The 21,957-nt window shown below is 41.8% G+C and overlaps 2 protein-coding genes across 4 annotated transcripts in view; both read left to right on the forward strand.

Annotated features, from left to right (window-relative positions):
- The first annotated feature begins 32 nt into the window (after positions 1-32).
- On the forward strand, positions 33-8,487 carry ints7 (integrator complex subunit 7). The gene is made up of 20 exons (XM_020628309.2): positions 33-231; positions 373-502; positions 1,355-1,501; positions 1,604-1,741; positions 1,845-1,891; positions 2,163-2,362; positions 2,660-2,782; positions 2,870-2,987; positions 3,111-3,245; positions 3,364-3,461; positions 3,879-4,118; positions 4,430-4,567; positions 4,919-5,125; positions 5,304-5,495; positions 5,691-5,794; positions 5,881-5,949; positions 6,415-6,547; positions 6,727-6,825; positions 7,725-7,910; positions 8,099-8,487. Exons 1-20 carry the CDS (start codon positions 138-140, stop codon positions 8,378-8,380), a joined length of 2,880 nt encoding a protein of 959 aa, XP_020483965.2. The 5' UTR covers positions 33-137; the 3' UTR covers positions 8,381-8,487.
- A 1,876-nt stretch (positions 8,488-10,363) lies between these two features.
- lpgat1 (lysophosphatidylglycerol acyltransferase 1) overlaps positions 10,364-21,957 on the forward strand; it is a 47,116-nt gene continuing 35,522 nt past the window's right edge. The window contains exons 1-2 of one of the 3 annotated variants that reach the window (XM_020628273.3): positions 10,364-11,068; positions 11,798-12,051. In XM_020628273.3, coding sequence (XP_020483929.1) covers positions 11,814-12,051 — 238 coding nt within the window. In that variant the 5' untranslated portion in view covers positions 10,364-11,068; positions 11,798-11,813. Of the gene's footprint in view, positions 11,069-11,162; positions 11,529-11,797; positions 12,052-21,957 lie in introns of those variants that run through there. The other 2 variants (XM_020628276.3, XM_029275971.2) reach the window with 2 other exon arrangements.

Raw genomic sequence — 21,957 nt, forward strand, 5'->3', positions numbered from 1 at the left:
TCTTAATCTAACCGGAAGTAGTTTTTGCTTCAACAGCCGGTTGTAAAGTCTGCTCATTCACCGCCTTTACAATGAAATGTTGAAGAGTCGTTTTGTTTTGTTAAGCCCCGTTTTCTGAACAAAGATAAACAACAACAATGTCGCTGTCAACAGCGCGGTCATTCTTGTCTGAGGCGTGTTATGGTGAACAAGAACTGGACGCCAACTCGGCTCTCTTGGAGCTGGACAAAGGTGCGTTAGCTTGCCTGCTAGCTCGTTAGCATACGTCTCACAGTTTGCTGTGTGCTGCTCCTGAGTGTTGTATACTTGCTGTGAGTGATTATATGCAACGTCCCTGCTTTATTATGACCAGTGAACTTGCTTTAATTCCAGGGCTGCGGTCGGTGAAGCTGGGGGAGCAGTGTGAGGCTGTGGTGCTCTTCCCCAAACTCTTCCAGAAGTATCCTTTCCCCATCCTCATCAACTCTGCTTTCCTCAAACTAGCTGACATCTTCAGACTTGGGTATGGGATTTAAATAAAATAAAAATAAAAATGCAGATCTCTTTCCAATTATAGCAATATAAGCCTACCTTTTTATTTTAAAGATAAATAATGACAAAAGTGCATTTAAACAAAGCAACTCTGTCTTCTACAAGCCTGCATCAGCCTGAAGAGGAATCCCAATGTAAATAAAAGACACTTCTCACAATAAAACTAAATGTAGTTCACAGCCTTGTCCTAACTCCAACCTTCAAAACGATCTTTTAATTGATTCAAAACATCTTTGAAACAGAAAAGAGCTGGACATTATAACCCTCATGTAGGTGTAATATAGAGGCGTGTGTACGACTACATTACAATTAAGATAAGATAAGATAAACTTTATTCATCCCAGCAGGGAAATTTAGGTGTTCCAGCAGCCAGCATACATATAAACACACAACATATATATACACACATACAAAAAACATGAGTCCACAATACAGAGCCAGGATAAAAAAAGTGGTCTGGATGGTCCATGTGCATAAGTAGATGTTACTCATAGATAACAGTACAAAATACTAGCTCTGCCAGTGCATAATATGATAGAGAAATAAAGAATTATTATTAAAAAAAAGCAGTCAAGTGTGCAAAATACAGTTTGATATATGCAGCTCAGGCTAAAGTCTAAAAGTTGAAATGTCTTCTGTCCTCACTTAAAGGGGAGTCGTTACCTTATTTACCAATTACCTTGTTGTCCCCAATAAATACACATTTTTTTCTTGCATGCAACTTTAAAGAGAAGGAGAGAGGCTTTTGTGTTTTTTTTCTTTTTAGCAATTTAATAATTTTTGGCGCCATGGTAATTTGTATAATTTGTTTCTCTGATTTCAGGAACAACTTCCTGCGCCTCTGTGTGCTGAAAGTAACTCAACAGAGTGAGAAACATCTGGAAAAGATCCTCAATGTGGATGAATTTGTCAAACGAGTGTTTTCAGTCATCCACAGCAACGACCCCGTGGCCAGAGCCATCACTCTGAGGTATTTATATCAATGTACATTTGCTGCAAAATGAGTGATGCTTGCTATCTTCCCGCTCTTTATCTGACATTAGAAACACACCATGTTGTTCCTCGTATTCAGGATGCTCGGTAGTTTGGCCTCCATCATCCCAGAGAGGAAAAACGCCCACCACAGTATCCGCCAAAGCCTGGACTCTCATGACAATGTAGAAGTAGAAGCTGCCATATTTGCTGCTGCAAGCTTCTCTGCACAGTCAAAGTAAGAACACTTACATGAGCTTTATACGTGAATATGTACGGGGTGACGTTTTTTGGTTCACATTGCATTTTTGTATTTTGTGTTTTTTTTTTCTTATTTTCAGAGACTTTGCTGCTGGGATTTGCAACAAAGTCAGTGAGATGATACAAGGTAAAGTCTCGAATTGGTACCTTTAAAAGATTGCATATCACTTTTGGATAATTAACAATTTACATTTTCACCTTAGAATGCTTAATATTTAGTAGAAAACAACTGATTCTTGAAGCAGAAGATTAATGCCTTCACAGAGGTCATGGTTAACACAAGATTTCCAAATGTTATCAAAACAAAAAGGCATTGACTGTGGTGGATGTTACCATTGTTCGTCGACTATGCTGTTCTATGAGCCTTTTTAAAAAAAAAATTTAAATCTCATCCTCAGCTTTGGACACTCCAGTGGAGCTGAAGCTGAAGTTGATCCCCATGCTGCAGCACATGCACCATGATTCCAGCTTGGCCTCCAGCAGCAGAGAGCTTCTGCAGCACCTGGTCAGCTCTTATCCTTCCACCCCCATGGTCATCGTCAGCCTGCACACCTTCACCCAGCTCGCCGCCTCCTCCCTTGTCGATATTCCAAAGCAGGTAAAACAGTTTGACTAAGCGTAACTCGTAGTTATTGTTTAATTATACATGTGAAGTGGTGGATCTCTTCAAGGGCAGATGATGGACTGCGATGGCAATGGCCTTTTTCAGATTGCGACGGTTACATTAAAAGCATATAACTAGAAGAAGCAGAGTATGTAAAAGTTGGTTAAACTAACCCCTAAAAGAAAAAGACAACACATTTGTAACTTTTTTTTATGACAAAGCTGTTGCTATTGTTATGATTGGAACTATTTGAAATGCCTAACCGTCTTTTTTGAACCGTTCTCTGTACAGTTGCAGCTCCTCCTTCAATACCTGAAAGACGACCCAAGAAAAGCCGTGAAGAGACTCGCAATCAATGACCTGAAGCTCCTGGCTAAGAAGGCTCCTCACCTGTGGATCAGAGAAAACACTCAGGTGGAGTTTTAGGTCACAGTCACACTGTGGGATTCTAATCATGTTGGTGAAAAGCTGATTGGTGTTAAAAGCATTTTGTGTCTGCAGACTCTGTGTGAGTGCGCCCTGAGCAGCCCATACAACAGTTTGAAGCTGGGGATGTTGGCGGTCCTCTCCACCCTCTCTGGAACTATTGCAATCAAGCAGTACTTTAACAACATGACAGGTGGCGACCAATTTTAACATGGTCTTGTTTTGCTATTGACCAGGTTTCCATTAACGTTCTGTATGTTGTTATAAAGGCAAAGGCCGTGGACTGATCTGTATCCCTCTCAAACATTCCTCTCAGGTGGCTCCTCGGTTCCCCCCCGCCTCACTGACCTGGTTAAACTAGCACAAGAATGCTGTTACCACAGCAACCTGGCAGTGGCTGCTCACGGGGTCATAGTGCTCTCCAACATCGCCATTTCCTGTCCAGAAAAAGGTTAGTCACAGCGAGAATACGCTCATCAGTGCATTGATCTCACATTCAGCCCACGTTCACTGCTGTGTGTCAAGTGCTGAGTGTTACCGTGTGTATTTCATGGTTTTTTTCTCCTCAGATATAGTCCAGCTGGAGCAGGACACCGTGTTGGGAGTCGAGTCCCTTCTGATGCTCTGCAGTCAGGACAGCAGCTCCAGTGCACAGGCAACACTTAAAGTAAGGCAGGAAGCGTGCAATATTAAACGCTGTTTTGTTACCAGCAAAGTGGGGAAACATTGCATGAAAAACTTTCTTATTTCAGCCGACTTTAGGTTGGATTTCAGGTAAATTGTTGTAGGGCTGTGTTAAGAAGATTGATCTCTTGTTGGACTGCTTTGAACAACTTCTTGGTTGCTAACTAGTCGGTCTACCATATGTGTTATGTTTTACCAAAGCATTAATGTAATGTCAGTCTTTAAAATCAGCTCAATGAATGTGGAATGGCAAAGAGGACAGCTTTAATACAAGTCATTTATGTAGACACATCCACACATCCAGCTGCCTACTGGAAATGTATGTATGATATGGGGTTTTCCTTGGTCTACCTCATGACTTAGTAATACATGTCTATTTTACTTTCTGTGTCATCCCCAGACTGCCCTCACCTCATTGGTCAAACTGCTTAAAAGTCGACCCCATCTCAGCCAATCAGCCGTGGAATTCCTGCTCGGTCAGCTGCACTTATCCTGCGACTCCTCGCGTGTTCTCGGGTGCCACGCTCTGGCAGCCATCGCCACCCACCTGCCTGTGCTGGGCGACGGCATGCTGGGAGATTTGGTGGACCTGTATAGAGTGGCCAGTCACTCGTCCACCGACAAGCAGCAGGAGCTTCTGGTGAGAGACGGTTCAGGAGTCAGACTCCGCTGCTGTTGTCGTAAATTAAGCGTTAATGTTTTAAGCAGAGGCTTCTGAGACTTATATATATATATATAAGTGACATGACACCTAAGCGGTAATTGTGATACACTTCTTTGCCTGCTCTTTTATTTGTTTTAACTGTGTAAATGCCTTACTTTGTGTTTTTGATGGCGTGCATTTGCACACACAAGTGGAAGACACTTCTTGCACGCAGAAGCAGACAAACTATTTTCTACTGTATTCTATTTTGGATTTTCACACTCTTCTCCTCTCTTTCCTTTCTTCAGGTTTCCTTGGCAACAGTCATTTTTGTTGCCAGCCAATCGTCTCTGTCAGCTGAAGTGAAGACTGTCATCAAACAGCAGCTGGAGAACGTTGCTAATGGCTGGACCGTGTATCGCATCGCAAGACAGGCGTCACGCATGGTAATCACATCTGTTTGTACATGCCAAGGATTTAAGATGCATTTTTTATTCCCGTCGCATGGACTATTATTTAAACAGCCTGTCACATGAGGTTGTCTGTTAAGGTTGCAGCTCTGACAGCATTATACTCGGTACTCTGTATTTGTCCAGGAAGATGAACACATAGACCTAAATGGAAAATGGAGCAGCTCATGAGCCTGTTGTAGATCGCTTACATTTGCACACAGGCAGAAGCTTTCGATCAAATGTGTCATTAGAACTGAAAAGGGCAAACATGTTCAAGAATCCAAAGCAGCCCGTCTCCTTCAAAGTTCTGCAGCTCAAACTTGACGAAGTGTTTTCGGTCTGCAGGGATGCCATGAGTTCTCCAGCGAGCTGTACCAGAGTCTGCGGACCCGCGTGGCGTCGGAGCACTTTTACTTCTGGCTGAACAGCCTGAAGGAGTTTTCCCAAGCGGAGCAGTGCCTGAGTCATGTGGAGGACGGAGACTACAGTGGAGCCATGAGCGCCATCGCCGAGGCCCTGCGCTCCTACCAAAAGGGCATCGCCTCCCTCACGGTCAGTTGACTCCCAGACATCTGCTGCTAAAACTGCCAACACTCAGTCTGCATCTCACATTGTTAATGGATTAAATTCCCAATACCTGACTTTATCTTGTAAGGTAAGCCAAACAAGACCTGTGTGGCTGTTTAACTGTAGACATTTGTACTCTTATCTGATTAATCCCTCCCTCCAGGCTGCCAGCACTCCCTTGAGCCCGCTTACATTTCAGTGTGAGTTCATTAAGCTCAGGATAGACACCCTGCAGGCTCTGTCTCAGCTCATCTGTACCTGCAACAGCTTGAAAACCAGCCCTCCTCCCGCAATCGCCACCACCGTCGGCCTCGCAGGCAACGACCTGCAGCGGTGCGGACGCATCTCCATGCAGGTGAAAACTCTAAAATGCTGTGGGACATGATGCAGGGCTGTTGGGGGTAAAAACATCTTAATAAACAGGAATCCAGCAACAGGTGTTGGTCATGAAAAACTGGCGGGACCTGACTCCCCTTCACTGTCCAGCAAGATCGTGTTTCCAAGAAGATTAAATAAAGTAGATCACCTTTTTGTTTTTCCCCCCCCCCAGATGAAGGTGTGCATGGATGAGTTCAGAAGTCTTGCAGCTCGCTACTCTGAATTACACCAATCGTCCTTTGATGCTGATTACGCCACTCTTCGAAATGTGGAGCTGTATCCTTAAACACAACTCACCCGCATTCCTCTGTTTTCATATTTCACTCGATTTTCTTGACATTTTTCTTTGACTTTAAGCTTAGACAACAACAGAGCTGTTTGCTTGTCTCACACGTTATAGAAGCGCTGATACTGGACCCACAGGCAGCCAGGTGAGAGCTGCTTGAACCATGTGACTTTTATTTGTTTGTTGGAGTGGTGTAGAGGAAGGTTTATTGATTCCAAAGAAGATTTGATAGTTTCTGTTGTTTTCTGAACTTTAGTGAGAGCTGCTGTTGGATGAAATCCTTTTGACCTTTTTTTTTTTTTTACTTTATGTTTGAAGAATTTTACAGGCTTATGAGAAAATGTTGAGACATTATGAGGATAAATATCACTTTAGTTTAACTTCAGTCCACTGAGGAATGTCATTGTTTTCAACCAACTACAACATGATGTATGGATGTAGCTTTTATGTAGGCTTCACAATCGCCATAGACGAAACTATAATGAAAATATATGCATGTTATTACATAAATTAAAAAAAAAAAAAAAGAAAAAAGCTTTTCTGTTACCCAGCGTACAATGTAATGACGTTCGACTGGAACTGATTGTATCTGTCTGTCTCTGTAATCTAGTTTCCAGGAGTATGGCACCCTGGGGTCGGTTCAGACAGAGAGTGAATATGAGCGACGGATGATGTCAGTCTTCAGCCGGGTGTTGGAGGAAGTGGAGGGCCTCACAAAGAAACACCCTCCTGTGTCATGCCTGGTAAAAAAAAAAATCAGTTAACAATTATGTATTCAGTGTAGCATATAACATGTGTGTATATATGTTAACTTAAGCATGTTCTTTTTGGTGATAACTTTTGGGATAGTTTTGAAGCCTGTATCTTTGTCTCTGGACACTGTCGCAAAATGTCAATATAACGACAAATCATTTTTCTTCAGCACACAGGATGCCTCTGTGATGCCGTCATAGCTTTGCTGAAGGTTCCACTTTCTTTCCAGAGATATTTCTTCCAAAAGCTCCAGTCAACAAGCATCAAGGTAAAATAACCCCCTTTAACAAGAAAAATATGAAGAAATATTTATCCCAATACACAACTGCTGTTGCCAAACTGAATGTGAAACATCAAGAGTCGGTGCTGGTTTGACTCAGTTTGTAGAGCATGCTGCAGTCATTAGCCCTCTGTAGACTACTGTTTCAAGCTGTGATACGTTTCGCCTTCAATATGAATGTCGCAGAGGAGTAATGAGGGGGGGGCGGATGAAGTGATCTCTCCTCTTTAACCGACTTCAGTGGTAGTAACAGAGACGATATAGAGGCGAGACGGTATTAGCGGAGCCAGAGGGGGGAGCACAGCGCTGTGTGTTTGTGCACGTCGGACTGTGTGTGTGACGAGGACACCAATGTTACTTTAGTTAATTTCATTTCAAACCTTTATTTATTCTCGAAAGGACACTGAGGTTTCCCTCATTTCCAATGCCAAGAGCAGTAAAACAAGCAAAACACAACAAACACTCAGAATCAGTGATAAAAACCACAGAGATCAATTATAAACAGTTACAGTTGCAACAGTTGCAATCACGCTGTCGAATATGGATGTACAAAGACTTGATGACAGCTGAGCTTAGTTACGGCACTTGTACAAAATAAGCAGATTGAAAAGGTCTATTGACGCACTAGTCGCAGGTTCAACTAACAAAAGGAAGAACACACCCTCATACCTCTGATGCTTTTATTCTTCCCTTTTGACAAGTACCGCTAACTTTTTTTCAGCCTTCCAAAAACCCTTAAAATAAAAAAACTAAATCTACAGCCAGCCATCGTCCCAGTGTGCATTTTTCATTGCTTAGTTATCATTTGGGGACAGTTGCAGTTACATACATCTGTCTTTCTTTGGCTGTCAAGAGGCCAACCAAGGTGTTCTCTTTTATCTCTCCAGCTCGCCCTCTCTCCCTCCCCACGAACGCCGAGCGAACCGATCCCGGTGCAGAACAGCCAGCAGCTGACCCTGAAGGTGGAGGGCGTGGTGCAGCACGGTTCAACTCCAGGACTCTTCCGAAAGATTCACTCCGTCTGTCTCAATGTGACTTCGGTTCTCCAGAGCAAGACAGGGCCTGAGTACAAGGTACGCTTTGTTTGCCTTCATCTTAGGTAATGCTTAAAAGAGTAAGGAAATGTGTTCTTCTATGCAGTGCTTTATTTATTCATGTCAGCCTAATTCTGATGATTATACTCCTATTTGTTGCCTTTTCGCTGAATATTCGCTCTGTTTTACTCGGTTATGTTTCTGCTGTTTTCACATTTCCCTGTTAGATTCCACTCGATACCAAAACTAATGAGATCGAGCAACGTGTAGAACCCCACAACGACTACTTCAGCACCCAGTTTTTGCTGAATTTCTCCGTCTTGGGCACCCACACTGTCACTGTGGAGGCTTCTGTGGTGGATGAGAGCGGGATCGAGTGGAAGACTGGGCCCAAGACGACTGTGTCTGTCAAATCCATGGAGGATCCATACTCCCAGCAGCTCCGCCATCAGCTGCAGCAGGGAGGATCTCAGCCAGCGCCACAGAGGAGTGCATACGCCCGCTTCTAGTTTATGCCTTCATCTTCGAGAACAGTCTTCTTTTGAGCTGTTTTGTCTAGTTGAAACTGAATTTGTACATACTTTTTCAATTATTAAAAAGCCAGATTTAATTTTAATGCTGGAAAATGAGTGTCATCTTTACAAAATAATCTTAACCTAGTGCAAAGTGGTCACGGGAAAATGTTGTCATTTCTCTGTTATTCAAAGTCCTGACAATGTAGGGCTTCAATTCAATCTGATTATGAAGACTTTAAGCATGAAGGTCAGCCTCCGGAAAACAAAAACAAAATTTGTTTTAATTCCCTGTTCATTTTCTTAATCCAGTTGTATTCCATACATGCAGTAATCTCCAGGATAGTTTAGTACTGAATGCCCTTGGATTTACCTTTTTCCACAGAAAGTTCAATATCATAACACACCACCAGGGGGCAGAACATAGTCATTAACTGGACGTCATAGTCTAAAGAGCACTAAAACATCTCTGCTCCAGACTTCTCTGAGTCACAATGCTATATTTAGAATTTTAACATTGATAGTTATGTGTGGTGATTTCTAGAGTATAAAATGTAAAAACACTTTGGTGCTTCTCTACACATGTTTTTTCCAACATTAATAACAGTAGCTTGAAGCTATCTCGAATTAAAACATGCTTTAATAATAATGATGCAAACTCTGCTCAATAAGCCCACGCTTGGTTTGCTCACAATTTTAACGACATACATTTGTTTCAGTAGTGAACTCCAGCACCCACACTGATGATGCAATCTGAAAATAACCTGCTGCCGGTAATGATTGGCTTTACAGGATGACCTCAGATGTAGTCATTAACTCCCTTTGCACAGTTAGAAAACCAGTTTCTCGTTTTCAGATACAGAATCCGTTGGTACTTGACGTGAGAGAGTCTGCGCACTTGAAGGCTACAATCTGGCGTCGGGACAACGACAGAGCGTAAAGTGAGACACAATAAAAACATGGTTCCGAATTTTATTTTCAAAATAAAATGGTTTAGGCTGTTGGAAAATGAGTTATGTTGTACATTTAACACATTTCTTTCCATAAACAATTTGTTAATATTCATCTATTCTGCATTTTATGTCACCATACATTGGTGCATTTACAAAATGCTGGATTTCAGCAGGGCAAATCTAGCACTTATGCTACTTTTTAGAGAATTTTCCCCATTACAGGACAATACAAATTTAAGTATGTTTTGAATGTCTAACCCTGTTTAGTGGATGCTCTATATTAAATTAAAATGTTACGGGCCAAGAGGCAGATTTCTGTCCTGTTACTAAATGACTATAAGATAATTACCAATGTTTTAAAAACATTCAAAAGATAAGATAATCCTTTATTTATCCCACAACGGGGAAAATTGACATTGTTACAGCAGCAAAGAGCAAAGATTGCAAACAAAAAGTGAACACAGTACAATTCAAATAAAAAAAAGAAAAATTAAGAATGTGCAAAAAAAATAGATACTAAAAAATAGATTAAAAAATAGATTTTAAAAAAATAGATTAAAAAAATAGATACTAAAAAATAGGTAAAAAAAATAGATACTAAAAAATAGATTTAAAAAATAGATACTAAAAAATAGATTAAAAAAATAGATACTAAAAAATAGGTTAAAAAAAATAGATACTAAAAAATAGATTTAAAAAAAATAGGTAAAAAAATTGATACTAAAAAATAGATTTAAAAAAATAAAAAAATAGATCAGCTATTTGACAAAAGTGTAGTCCGTAATATTCAGTGTAACGCAGACTTTCCTTTATTGTGTGTTTTTAAAGACTGCAAGAAACGATGGGGGGGGGGACAGACACTATTTCCACAACATTCTTTTAAATTCACCCGTGTAACTGACTGAAGCACATATTCTTTTGTAAATAGGGATCAAACATTTGAATGCTGACACCCCCCCCCACCCCCTTAAAGAACATCAAGCTTTTATTTTGAAGGCGACGGAGAAGTCCCTGCCGCGCTCACTCCCTTCATCTCTTGTGTACATTGACGCGGTGTGAATCCGGGTCTGGAAGCAGATAACAGGTCCTGCTGCCAGCACTAAGATAACAGAAACAAAACAAAAAAAAAATCGCGGTTCCTCACACTTTACTGTGCATATGTCTTTTTTTAGTAGTCTGTGTGTTGCACCGCGTCGAGCCTTCAGCGTTGGACCAGGACCGGCCCGGACCGCCTATCGCCTGTACGCGCTTAACGGGGCGCTCGGCAAGCTAAGCTAACGACCAACGACGATGATGATGATGATGATGATGATGATGATGCATCAGTGGATTTATCCCGGTGTCTCCGACTGAGATGGAGCCAGCGACGCTCAAGTGGAGTTGCTTGCTAGCTAGCTAGCGAGCTAACAAGCGCCCGCTGGGATTCACTGCGAGCAGCCCCCCCCCCCCTGTCCCCCCTCCACCCCCCCGATGCTGTTTAGCTAAATGGGTGCAGCTGTAGTTTTATCACACGGGGGTTTCTTTTAACGCTATCAGACATTTCCACCCCCCCCCCTGGCCCCCCCTCCCCCCTTGTCCCATAGATTTCGATAGAGACTAGTCATGTTAACTAGCAGATCAATGCTAACTTAACCCATTGAAGGTTAGCAACACGTGACACAATTCATCTCGCTGCCGACAATTATCTTTCATCTCTGACCGTCCCTTTGATGCTTCAGCGACAATAACTGGGGTGAGTAAGACCAGATACCGGACTCGAACTGTAACCCACAAGGAGGTGGAGGGAGGGGGGGGGCGGTCCGGACTATGTTCTGGGATGAGACACACCGGGAGAGGATTGCGCCTTTGCACCACTCCTCCGTTATAAACCTACAATGTGGTGTATTGTCACCTTTTAAAAATGTGTGTTTGCGTGTGTTAAATCTGCCTGTGTATGTGTGTGTGTGTGTGTGTGTTTTGTGTGTGCATCGTCTTACTATCTTGGCCCAGTGCTAGTTAGCATGTCTTGAAGTGGTCGTTTGACTGGTCCTTTTATGGTGCTGTCTCGACATGCTTTACTGTTAAAAAGTCTAGGCAAGCCAGCACGCTGAAAGTCACCTTTTAAAACCAGTAAAGCAAGCAGCACAGAAGAAGAAGAAGAAGAAGAAGAAGAAGAAGAAATCCTCTTGGTGTAATAGCCTGGAGGCATAAAGGTAGCTCCCACTTTGTGTGTGTGTGTGTTTGTGTGTTCGAGGCTAGATTGCAGCCTCACCCTCAGCCGGTAAGAGGTGTCTTGGTGTGTTTCCTCAGCATGTTGGCTTATTATTAAGTTGCATTTGCGTCCTGCTCAGGAGGAGGAGGTGGGTGGTGGGGAGGGGGGGGGGGTCGTTTTGTTTACAGTCAGGATAAACATTGTTTACACACGCTGATGATTGTGCTAACTTCTGCCTTGTGTGTCTTTTTTGTTTTGTTTTTGTTTCAGAAGGTGGTGTTTCAGGATGGCACAGCTCTTGGACGGGTCCGGCAAACTGGGCTGGGTTCTGCTCCGGTCTGTGATCCGCTTTGTGTTCATGTTCCTCAACAACTGTGTCGCCATCCCGTCCTACTGCTTATATCTGATACTCCTGCAGCCGCTGAGAATATGGGACAGCTCCGCTTTCTGGCACGTTGAAGGAGTCATGTTCAAGTGGTTGCTGGCCATGGTGTCTTCATGGGGTTGGATTGCAGGTTACACAGGTAAGATGGTTTGATGATGATTCACACACACACACACACACACACACACACACACACACGCATTGCCTGTAGCTCCATGTGCTGCCTTGCATGCAAAGATACATTTTGCATGTTTGGCTCAGTGGTAAATGCCTGCTGATGGGGGGGAAAAGTGCGCTCAAGATAGCTCGTAAACCAGTGAGGTTACTCCTTTAGTTCTAGTTTGGGCTTCACATATTTACCTATTAGTCAATGAGATGAAAATACGAAAATAAGTAAATTCTTCTAAAGCCCAGAAGGTCTTTTATGGTGGATGCTCTGAAGCTGTTCCCAAAACCCTTAAACTTTTCTCACCATCTGGATGGCATGATATTTTATTCTCATGTCTTTTTGATAAATTTACACAACCTGAATCAAACCGTAAACATTTTAACGTTCTTAGCAAACAGATTATTTTTTTCCTCTGAGAGTCTCTGAGGATTTTCTCACTCATCTTCAAAACAACAGATCCATCTGGACTTGCAGGTCTACACCAATAAACACCTCTGACTGTTACACACCTGAGAGGCAAAAACTGTGCTGTTTGCTCTCCGACTGATGCCCACTGACCAGTATATAAACGTCCACACACATGTAGTCACTCTGTCCTCTTCTTTAACCAAGTGTCCACCTGATTGTTGAATATGTCAGAGAGGAGCGGATTGTATTTGGACATTTTTTTTCCCCTCACATTTTATTGACTAAATAAGAGAGATAATTGTTACTTTTGGATCTAATTCCTTAATTGGCTGCGGACACTTGAGGCACAGGATTTATTAATGTTAATAACAGTACATCTAGCACACCTGTTAAAAGAATAGCGCCTTGTTTTTCCGCTGTTTGTCGCTTTCCTTTCATTTGGCTGGTTGAATATGTTAAAGTGATTTGTGCAAGTCTGCGGTGTTTGGTTACTCTGTGCTGCGAGCAAATTGCTTACAAACTGTTAAGTGGTGAACATGGGGCGCAACAAGGTGTACTGATTAATAATGCAGAGCTTTCAGCCTATAGGACACCTGTGCCTGCATTGAGCTTTGTGTGTTGCACACCTTGATTGACAGGTCTCGGATGTGAAATAACACACATGTGAACGAGTGGTGACCGCAGTTCAAATCAGTTATAACATGAGATGAATTTGGAATACAGTGCCTTGAATGTGAATTGAAAACATTTGTAATTTTTTGTTTCACCCCATGTGGACTTCCTGTTTTTTTTTTACTAGAAATAGATCGAGCTAATGTGAGCACACGTTTACATAAAACTCATATTTCTTTGCTGCTGCCATTGGGAAGAAACAATGATGTGTTAGGGCTGCGTGTTGAAATGTCATGATCCAAATCACTTGTGACATTTCTTTTAAAAAAAAAGATGACTGAAGGAGGGGGGGGGTATAGTTGGTGCAATGTTATCACAAAGAAAAGAGACTCAAATGAACTTACAATAAGGCAAAAAACTTTCAAAATAAAAAGGGGATGAAGGACTTTAATTGTTTCAGTAAAGTAAATGCAGCCCTGATGCAGTTCACAGTCACTTTAAAGAATCTGCACTTTATTTAAGTTCTTCGTCGAACAAGCATGCCAGGAATAAAATCGTGTGTTGATGACTTGTTCAGACTTCTTGTTGTGTGAAAATCGCTTTAAATAAGGGCTTTTTTTTTTTTCTTGTGTGTGAAGGGGTCAGCATTCAGGGCGCAGCAGTCCAAATGCATGGGTTATTATGACCGTTTACCCAAGGACAATTTCACAAGGATGGGTCAATACAACATGTTACCTTTCCCTCATGGGCAGCAGCTCTCTGCTCTGTGTGAATGACCTCTGAGTCTGGACAACACATGCAATTTAGATGCCAAGGTTTAAGCTTTTTATAGCAAGGTCACAGCTTTTTCTGTCGCATTCACAGCATATATTTCCCCCCATTCTTTCCAAAATAAAAGCTGCAAATATGCCTGCGTACATCTTTGTACCCCTGGTTTTTAAATTTGAACAACCTGGCATTGCCGACTACTGACTAGTCCAATTGACTGATAAAGTGAAACGTAGCCGAAGACAAACTCTAAATTCTATTGACGGCGATATCAGGAACAATTTCTTGTATGGCTTCCAAGTGTGCATCAATCTTTTCTTGCATGTTCAATTCATGATATGGCTCAGAGTGGATCTCATAACTCCAGATAGAACGGTTTAACGTGTAGCAGTTTTGTTCAGTGTGCAGAAATGCTCGATGTGTGTCAGTGAATCGTGGATGACACTGTGCAGTCTGGAGGCTGAGCGCTGGTTAACCATCAGACATGAAGCATGTTGCATCACCGTCACAGCAGAAGCAGAACAATGCTGCTTTGTAGATAATATTTGACTTTGTTATCGGCACAAAAATGGTGACGTTATACAAATCTTGACGAGACAAAGCACTCTGGTTCAGAGGTTACGTCCGAAGCTTCTCCTTGAGGTTAAATCTGAAGTAAAGGCTGACAGTGAGGGTATGTTCGGTATTTCGATGCAAATTCTACTCTCAGGTGTGAAGAATGAAACGTTTCTCCATCTCCCAACCTGAAACTCGAGTATGAGCTGCTTTGTTTGTGCCGCCTGCAGCAGGACTAATGGATGTTTTACCTAATTAAACATGGGTGTGCACAAGAAGTGTATGTTGCACCAAAAAAAAACATATTGTTGTTCTTCACGTGTGAATTTGCTTGCTTTAATATCAAAGACAGGGTGCAGTACTTGATCAGAGGAAAGATGTTTTAGGCATTATGCAAATATGTTAACTTGTTGGTTGCAGGAAACTGCAAACTAGTTAAAGATGGACTGCTGATGTTTGATCATTTAAAAAAAAGAAAACGTACATGTCAGCCGCTGGGAGGTTAAGGAGGCAAAAACGTTAATGAAGACGCAGCGGAAATCGAAGATGGGGGATGAAGCGATCTGACACTAAACTGTTTCCCCCCCCCCCCTTTATATCAATGCTACTTTTAATCGGACATATTTGAAGTATCAGCAAGTGAGTTTGAGGCAGCTTCGTTAGAGGCTGGAATATCAAACCAGTCATGTGATGTAACATTATCAGCCCGACTACTCGCGATGAGTTTTTCTGAATGGCACCTGTTGCATTCACACATTAGCTCTCGCAGAATGTTCCCAGGGCGCTGGCAAGGAAAAGTCTGTGTAGAGTGGAGGTTGAAGAATTGGCTGTTTGTAGTCAAACATGGAGCCAGCCATTTTCAGGAGTTTTGTGCAGATTTGAAACGCCATTAAACAGATAAATGACCTGTTTGAGAACCAGAACGTGCATACCAGCCCTTACTAGTATCCTTACTGATACTAAGTTAGAGATATAGCTGTGAGGAGTGCTTTGAAACCTGTTTTAATAAGTCTTTAACATCCTAAAATCCAATCTAGAGAATGCAGGAAACCAGTTTGAAGTCGTTTTAAATAAGAAAACTTGCTTTGTTGGAGAAACGGCTGCAGGCAGCATGCTCTTAAGAAACTAAGGGATTCTTGCATTTAAAAAATGGCATGTTTGTGCATTAAACCCCTTTTTGGCTAAAGTGATGACCAACTGAACGGGTGACAATTCTGTTGACCAATCAGAGGGCTGTATTGTTTCTAACTGCAGCTTTAATTCTTCTTGTCAGCGGGTGAGGAGGTTAAAGAGATAACAACGAAACAGGTTAGTTTTATTGTTTAATGGTAACCATCAACAACTTTTCATGCAGGACATGCAAAAATAAGTTGTGTGCAACTAACTAGTCCACATGTTGATCTAATTGCTTTGTCAGAATGCAGCTTTACACAAGTCACCTCTGTTTCCTGTGACCTGTCTTTCTATCTCTCTGGATTTAATGGTATTACTGTTATGCGGCCACTTGTACTGTCATTTGACCTGACCCCTTTTTCTTGTGTTATTGTCAAAAACAGCTCAAGTGTAGGCAGCCTGATCAGAGTGTGTGACACACACACACACACACACACACACACACACACACACACACACACACACACACACACACACACACACACACACACACACACACACACACACACACACACACACACACACACACACACAGTCCACAGTGGACTCAAACAGGTGCACTAAAGCCTCTAGGATTAAGGCTTCATTGCATGTTCCATCAGCGGTGGGCGTGTTGGACCTGTGAGGAGATCAAAGATGATGACTGTTAAGATTGCAGACATCGCACTCTTGTCTTCCAACTTGATTGACACAGTCTTTGATCACATGTTCAGTTTACATGAAACACAGAGTAATCTGCTTATTCATTTTCCGAACGTACCTGAATTGAACATCATACCTACATGCCATCCACACAAGGCATGTCTTTGACTCCTCAGTTTCCTTTAGAGGTGTCGTTTTCTCGACATACTTTCCTTATGTATATATTTTCTAAGATTATTTTTGGGGGCTTTTAAGTCTTTTATTGAAGAGGATAGCGGATAGAGCTGGGAAATGGGTTGAGAGAGTAGGGAGTGACATGTAGCAATGTGCTGAAGGTTGTAGTGGAACTTGTGCTGTCTTCAGCTCATGGAGTGCACAGCACGACGTAACTGTTCGGTTATCCAGCTCCCCAATACTTAACTACTTTACAGTAATCTCAAGATTAACTGCAATGGTCAGTAAATTAATCCATTTTGTAGACTAGTTGAATTGAATCTAAAAAAAATCTAAAGTTTTGTGAATGAAAAAAAAAAAGAAGAGTTTTAGATTCCGAGGTATCCTGCGCCTCAAAGGATTTTGCAGTTGACTGTGGGGGGGGAAATAGTTATTTGAGTAGGTAGAAACATTTTTGTGTTAGTCAATAATTCAGATGTCAGTGTTCCTGTTAATGTTGTGGTACAGTGCTGATCGTTTTTCAGATTTGCTGATCAGTAGGACGCTCTGGAGTAAATTCAATGTGGAACATCTCACTTTGAAGCTGTAACGGAAACTGCTCTTCATTTGTTGAAGCCTCTGTACAGCAACGGTGCACCCACGCAAGTGTTGCCAGTCACTTGGCTGATTAGACGTATTCTCTGGTCTGTGTGGGCGTGCTCAGATCAAACTTGATTGACATCTCTTTAACTGCCCTGCATTATCTTCGCTGCACCTGTTAGACCGCGACAGTTTACAGCTTAATGAGACTTTTTATTTCTTCAACCTTTGCTTGGTGCCGTCATGCCTCAGATCTTTACCAACTTGTGTCTGGATGTGTGATGTGAAAATTATTGTGTGGTGATACACAGACTAAAAAACAGGAAGATGCAGTGCTGGTACCTTTTTATTTTGATTGAATCTGGTAAAAAAAAAAATCTCTAAAAACATTATCCCTGGGCACTTTTAAAAGCATTTATTTCAGGAAAAGGATACTGTTGCATATTGCCTCTCTCATGTACCACATGTTTCTGGAATGACAATAAATGAACCTTGAACCTTTTTTTGGTTTTTGGTTAAAGATGAATGTATTTAGTGCATTAAAACATGTTGTAGGTCCAGACACACATGCAGTCATGTTTTGTAGCACAGGTAGATGAAAGGAGATGAACTGAACCAGCATTGAATAATGGCACTGCAGCTTGGGGTCAGTTAATAGGGCGTTAGCATGAATGGGAATTAGCATCACTTTTGTCCTGAAGGGCTGAAACATGTTTGCATCAGTGGACAGAAAGACTGAGGAGCTTTTTTTTAAATGGATAAACAATGAGCTTTTAGATTTTAATGAGAAATAAGAAGTGATAATTGGGAACCATTTACTCCAGTGAACCAACATACAAGTTGTTTGGATTGACTTCATAAGTTGATTTAGTTTAAAGGCTTTTAGTGTATCCTGTTCTTTTAAGCCTGTACATGACTAAGGATTAGTGCAGACAAATGACTAAGCAACCAATAGACACAGTCCAATGAAAATGTCAACTAACATTCATGCAGAAGAAGAGGTCCAACAGGATCTATATTAAAGGTTTTTAGGGAAATGTCTCTGCAACTCTTGGATAGATTACAAAAGGGGTTGGGTGTTGACATCCACTGTCTTAATAATTATGGCAATCCCCGAACTTGTCACAACATCTACCAGTTTGGTTTCCCTCCATTAAGTATTACAATACTGCAGCGCTGCAGTTACTGCATGGTTAAAAACACGTTGCATTAAAATGTGGCATTCACAGCTTGAGTTGTGTCATCAAGATATGCAGAGACATTTTGCAGTTCATGCAACTCGATGAAGTCATTTATGAAGTAAATGGACTTGAGCTTATATAGCGCTTTTCTAGTCTTCCAACTACTCAAAGCGCTTTTACACCACATGTCACACCCACCCATTCACACCCATTCACACCCTGATGGTTGTGTTGAGATGAGATGAGAGTCAACTTTATTGTCATTACACATATACAAGTATAGAGTAACGAAATGAGGTTTGGCATCTCACCAGAAGTGCAAATAAGCAGAAAGTGCAAGAGTCTGTGCTATGTACAGTAATTCTGTGCTATGTACAGTAATTACAAAAATTACAGATGTAGACTTAAAAAAAGTGAATTATTAGGTATATATGGATGGCTGGATTAATGGGATGCTATAAATAAATGCTATAAATATAAGTGTATTCTTTGGATTATAATATACAGATTAAGGTGCAGTGAGCATGCTATACTAGTTTACAGATAATATAAAGAATATGGACATATTGTACAGGTCGATAACTTATTGAGGTGATATGAACATACTATAATACAATAATACAGGTGGATGAGCGATGTGTGTGTGTGTGACCAGGAGGAGTGGTGGGGGGATGATGGGTGTGAGGTGATATGCAGGGGAAAGGGGGGGGGGGGTCAGCAGGGGGCGGAGAGAGAGAGGGAGAGAGAGAGGGAGAGAGAGAGAGAGAGAGTTCAGAGTTCGGGGGGTAGAGTTCAGTAGAGAGACAGCTCTGGGGAAAAAGCTGTTCCTCAGTCTGAAGGCTCTCCAGAAAATTTCTAGAAATGTTCAGGAGTGCGTAAGTGAATCTTTGCCAATTGACCCAGTGGCCAAATGCTTAAAGAGCCCATATCCTTTTTTGGGGTTCGTATATTTAATCTATGTACCTACTTTTGTACGTTCACAATAGCTAAAGTCTGAAAAAAGTGTCTGTTTTCATGTACTGCTCCTCCTTGCTCCCTCTACGCTCTGAGTCCGTCAGCTACACTCTGTTGAGCCCACACTGTTAGTCTGCTCTGATTGGTCTGCCGATCCGCTCTGTCGTTACTGGTCAGTTGCTCAGAAATCGGTTCTCGAAAATGTCCCGCCTCTTTTACCATATTGGGAATGCAGCCACTGGCTCATAAACATTAGCACCTTAGCACTACTGTGCTACCGCAGGCTACGGCATATCGTGGGCGTGCTACAGAAGTTAACGGGCGTGCAACATGAGCTGCAGGGCTTGCCACAACGAGCCAATGGGCTTAGATCAGTGATATCACACTGACAATGTCAACGTCGGACTGACAAATTTTTATCGAGGGGGGCTAGAACCGAGCGTTACATGCAGCTAATGCTGCAGCTAACAGGAGGAGGTAGGAGAAGGAGAATTTTTGCTACTCTTTGGTTTTTGGCCTCACTCAGGTGTAGACTGTAATATTTTTTTTAGAGCCACATTCCTGTCGCTCCTCCAGAGGGACAGAACAAAGAGCAGCAATGAGCGGCAAGGTCAGCTGTACACCGTTTAGCTGACCACCGATACTGGATTAGACAGTGTGCCCCGCAGCATGGCTGTCATCCTGCTGTGCTAACTGTGTCATCTCTCAAAGACAATTTCCCTAATGTATTCTCTCTGACAGATGACCCATCTCAGTGATATCATTTATGCTTGTCTCCCGCAACAACGGGGACTTGAGCGAGCACGAAGGCATGCTCCCTATGAAATGACATTGCCTTCAGGGTACGTACACCCCCACAACCCTGTCAGGTGTCACAGATGTGTCATTTTGCTAGAAGAATGCCCTCGATTCTCAGTCTGGTGAGGATTAATCTTATTCCCCGGGGGACAAAAGGTGAGACAAAGGCCTAAACTGAAGATGCCAACTAGTCGTCCTGCCTCCATGCCATTTTTACCAAATCACTTTCATTAACCTGAAGGAGATCTCCTTGTGAGGGTGTTCAAAGCACCCTGTGTCCCTTGGCTGCAGCTCAGTCTGTCGAGATGCATTAAAGGCTTTTTTTATGCGTTTTTTCACACTTAAATGTAATAGAAATCAAGTATATCCTCTGGAAATAACTCTGAGTCATGACTGTTTAGAATGGGCGTAACACCCAAGTCCCACTGTCTGTGATGCTTTCAGAGTCCTGTCTTCAGTTTGTTGACATCGCCCGGACTGCGGCTGACTCCTCCCCTCGCGTGTAAAAGTTGTTTAATTGAGGGGCTAGAGAAGAGAAGAATAACATACTGTACTCACTGCTTAACTGTGTTTCTAGATCACGCTCATTTCGGGTAAATTTACATGCAGTGTGAAGATACGAGCATAATAAAGATCGCTAGCATTAGCATGCTAACACAACAATGCGCCGCGAGTTGTTTTGGTTTCCTGCTGGTGCTGCTGGATGAAAAAATCACATACAAAGCCTTTAAAGAACACAGACTGAACAATTAGGAACATATTTTCTCTCATTTCAATACATTAACCAATTTCGAGTAAATTGGCTTAAATTGATGTTTAAGTGTCTTTCTAACATTTTACAAGAAATTAAAGAGTAATCCAGGACTGGGAGCTTCCTGCATTAATTATTCGCTATTGTTATCCATGCACCCTTGATATCTGCAAAAGAATTGCTGAACAATGAAATGTTGTTCATTCCCAATACTTAGCAGCAAGTGGGCTGGTGCTTGCAATCTTTGTCATTGAAAACTTGTCAGGAAAGTGGCTTGGCTTTTTTCTTTTTCTTTTTCTTTTTTTTTGTCCCCCTGAGTCATACACTAATGGTTAATCTGACAGGCTGCCTGAAAAGAGATCTTACATCTTCATTCAGTAGAGTTTAAACATGCATGTAACTGCACAGTTATTTAACAAACAAGCTTGGATGTATTCAGTATCTGACTGTGTTTGTATATCTGGTGGTGATGTGTTGGATAGATTTGGGCCTTTTTGAATAGTGTGCTAGCATATGGAAAAGTGAATTTATATGGCTCAACAGTTGTGACAAGATAAAATTGAATGAAGGCCATATTGTCCACTGCAGGTTATCACAATGAAGCTATTCAATTTGTCGAATGTGTTATTCTTGACCTTCAGTCATGTTGTGAGCTGCATTGACAGGCCCTGTTGTTTTTTTCATGTTAGCCTTGCTCCTGACTGTCACCATAAGGTATGCTACTACTCAGCTGGACGCACTCTATAGCCTTCTCCCCTCTCACACTGACTGTTCAAAGAGTGCTTCCCCTGAAACACAATTTAGATTTCCCACCGCCGTCTTTGTCTCCTCTTAGTTTATGTATTGACTTCCTTTATTTCCCAGAATGGCTTTTTGGCTCACCTCAAACTGAGTGTGAATGACCTTGGTGGGTTTTTTGTTCTGCCGCAGTAGAAGCATGAACAGGATATTTTACAGTGAAGACAGGTTGAAATTCTCCTCTTACAAACAGTAACATTAGGGGGCACTGCATGTCATTTCAGGCTTCTGTCAGTGGACAAAAAAAATGCACTTTGTTTTGCTCTGTGTAACTGTTCTTTGACACGATACCGGACAGTTATCAACTTTAATCACAATTTGTCTTGAGATCTGTAAAGAATGGAGCATTTTTAAGATCACTTTCAGTGTGTTACCTTTTTGTTGTTTTGAGGTCTTTGTAACATTTTGTTGTCTAACATATTTGTCTGTCCTACTACCTATTGATGTCTGGCTCTTTTGTAGGTGTTGTGTTAGACTTAGTCA

This window comes from Labrus bergylta, chromosome 15, assembly GCF_963930695.1.
Source record: "Labrus bergylta chromosome 15, fLabBer1.1, whole genome shotgun sequence".
NCBI classification, from domain to species: Eukaryota; Metazoa; Chordata; class Actinopteri; order Labriformes; family Labridae; genus Labrus; species Labrus bergylta.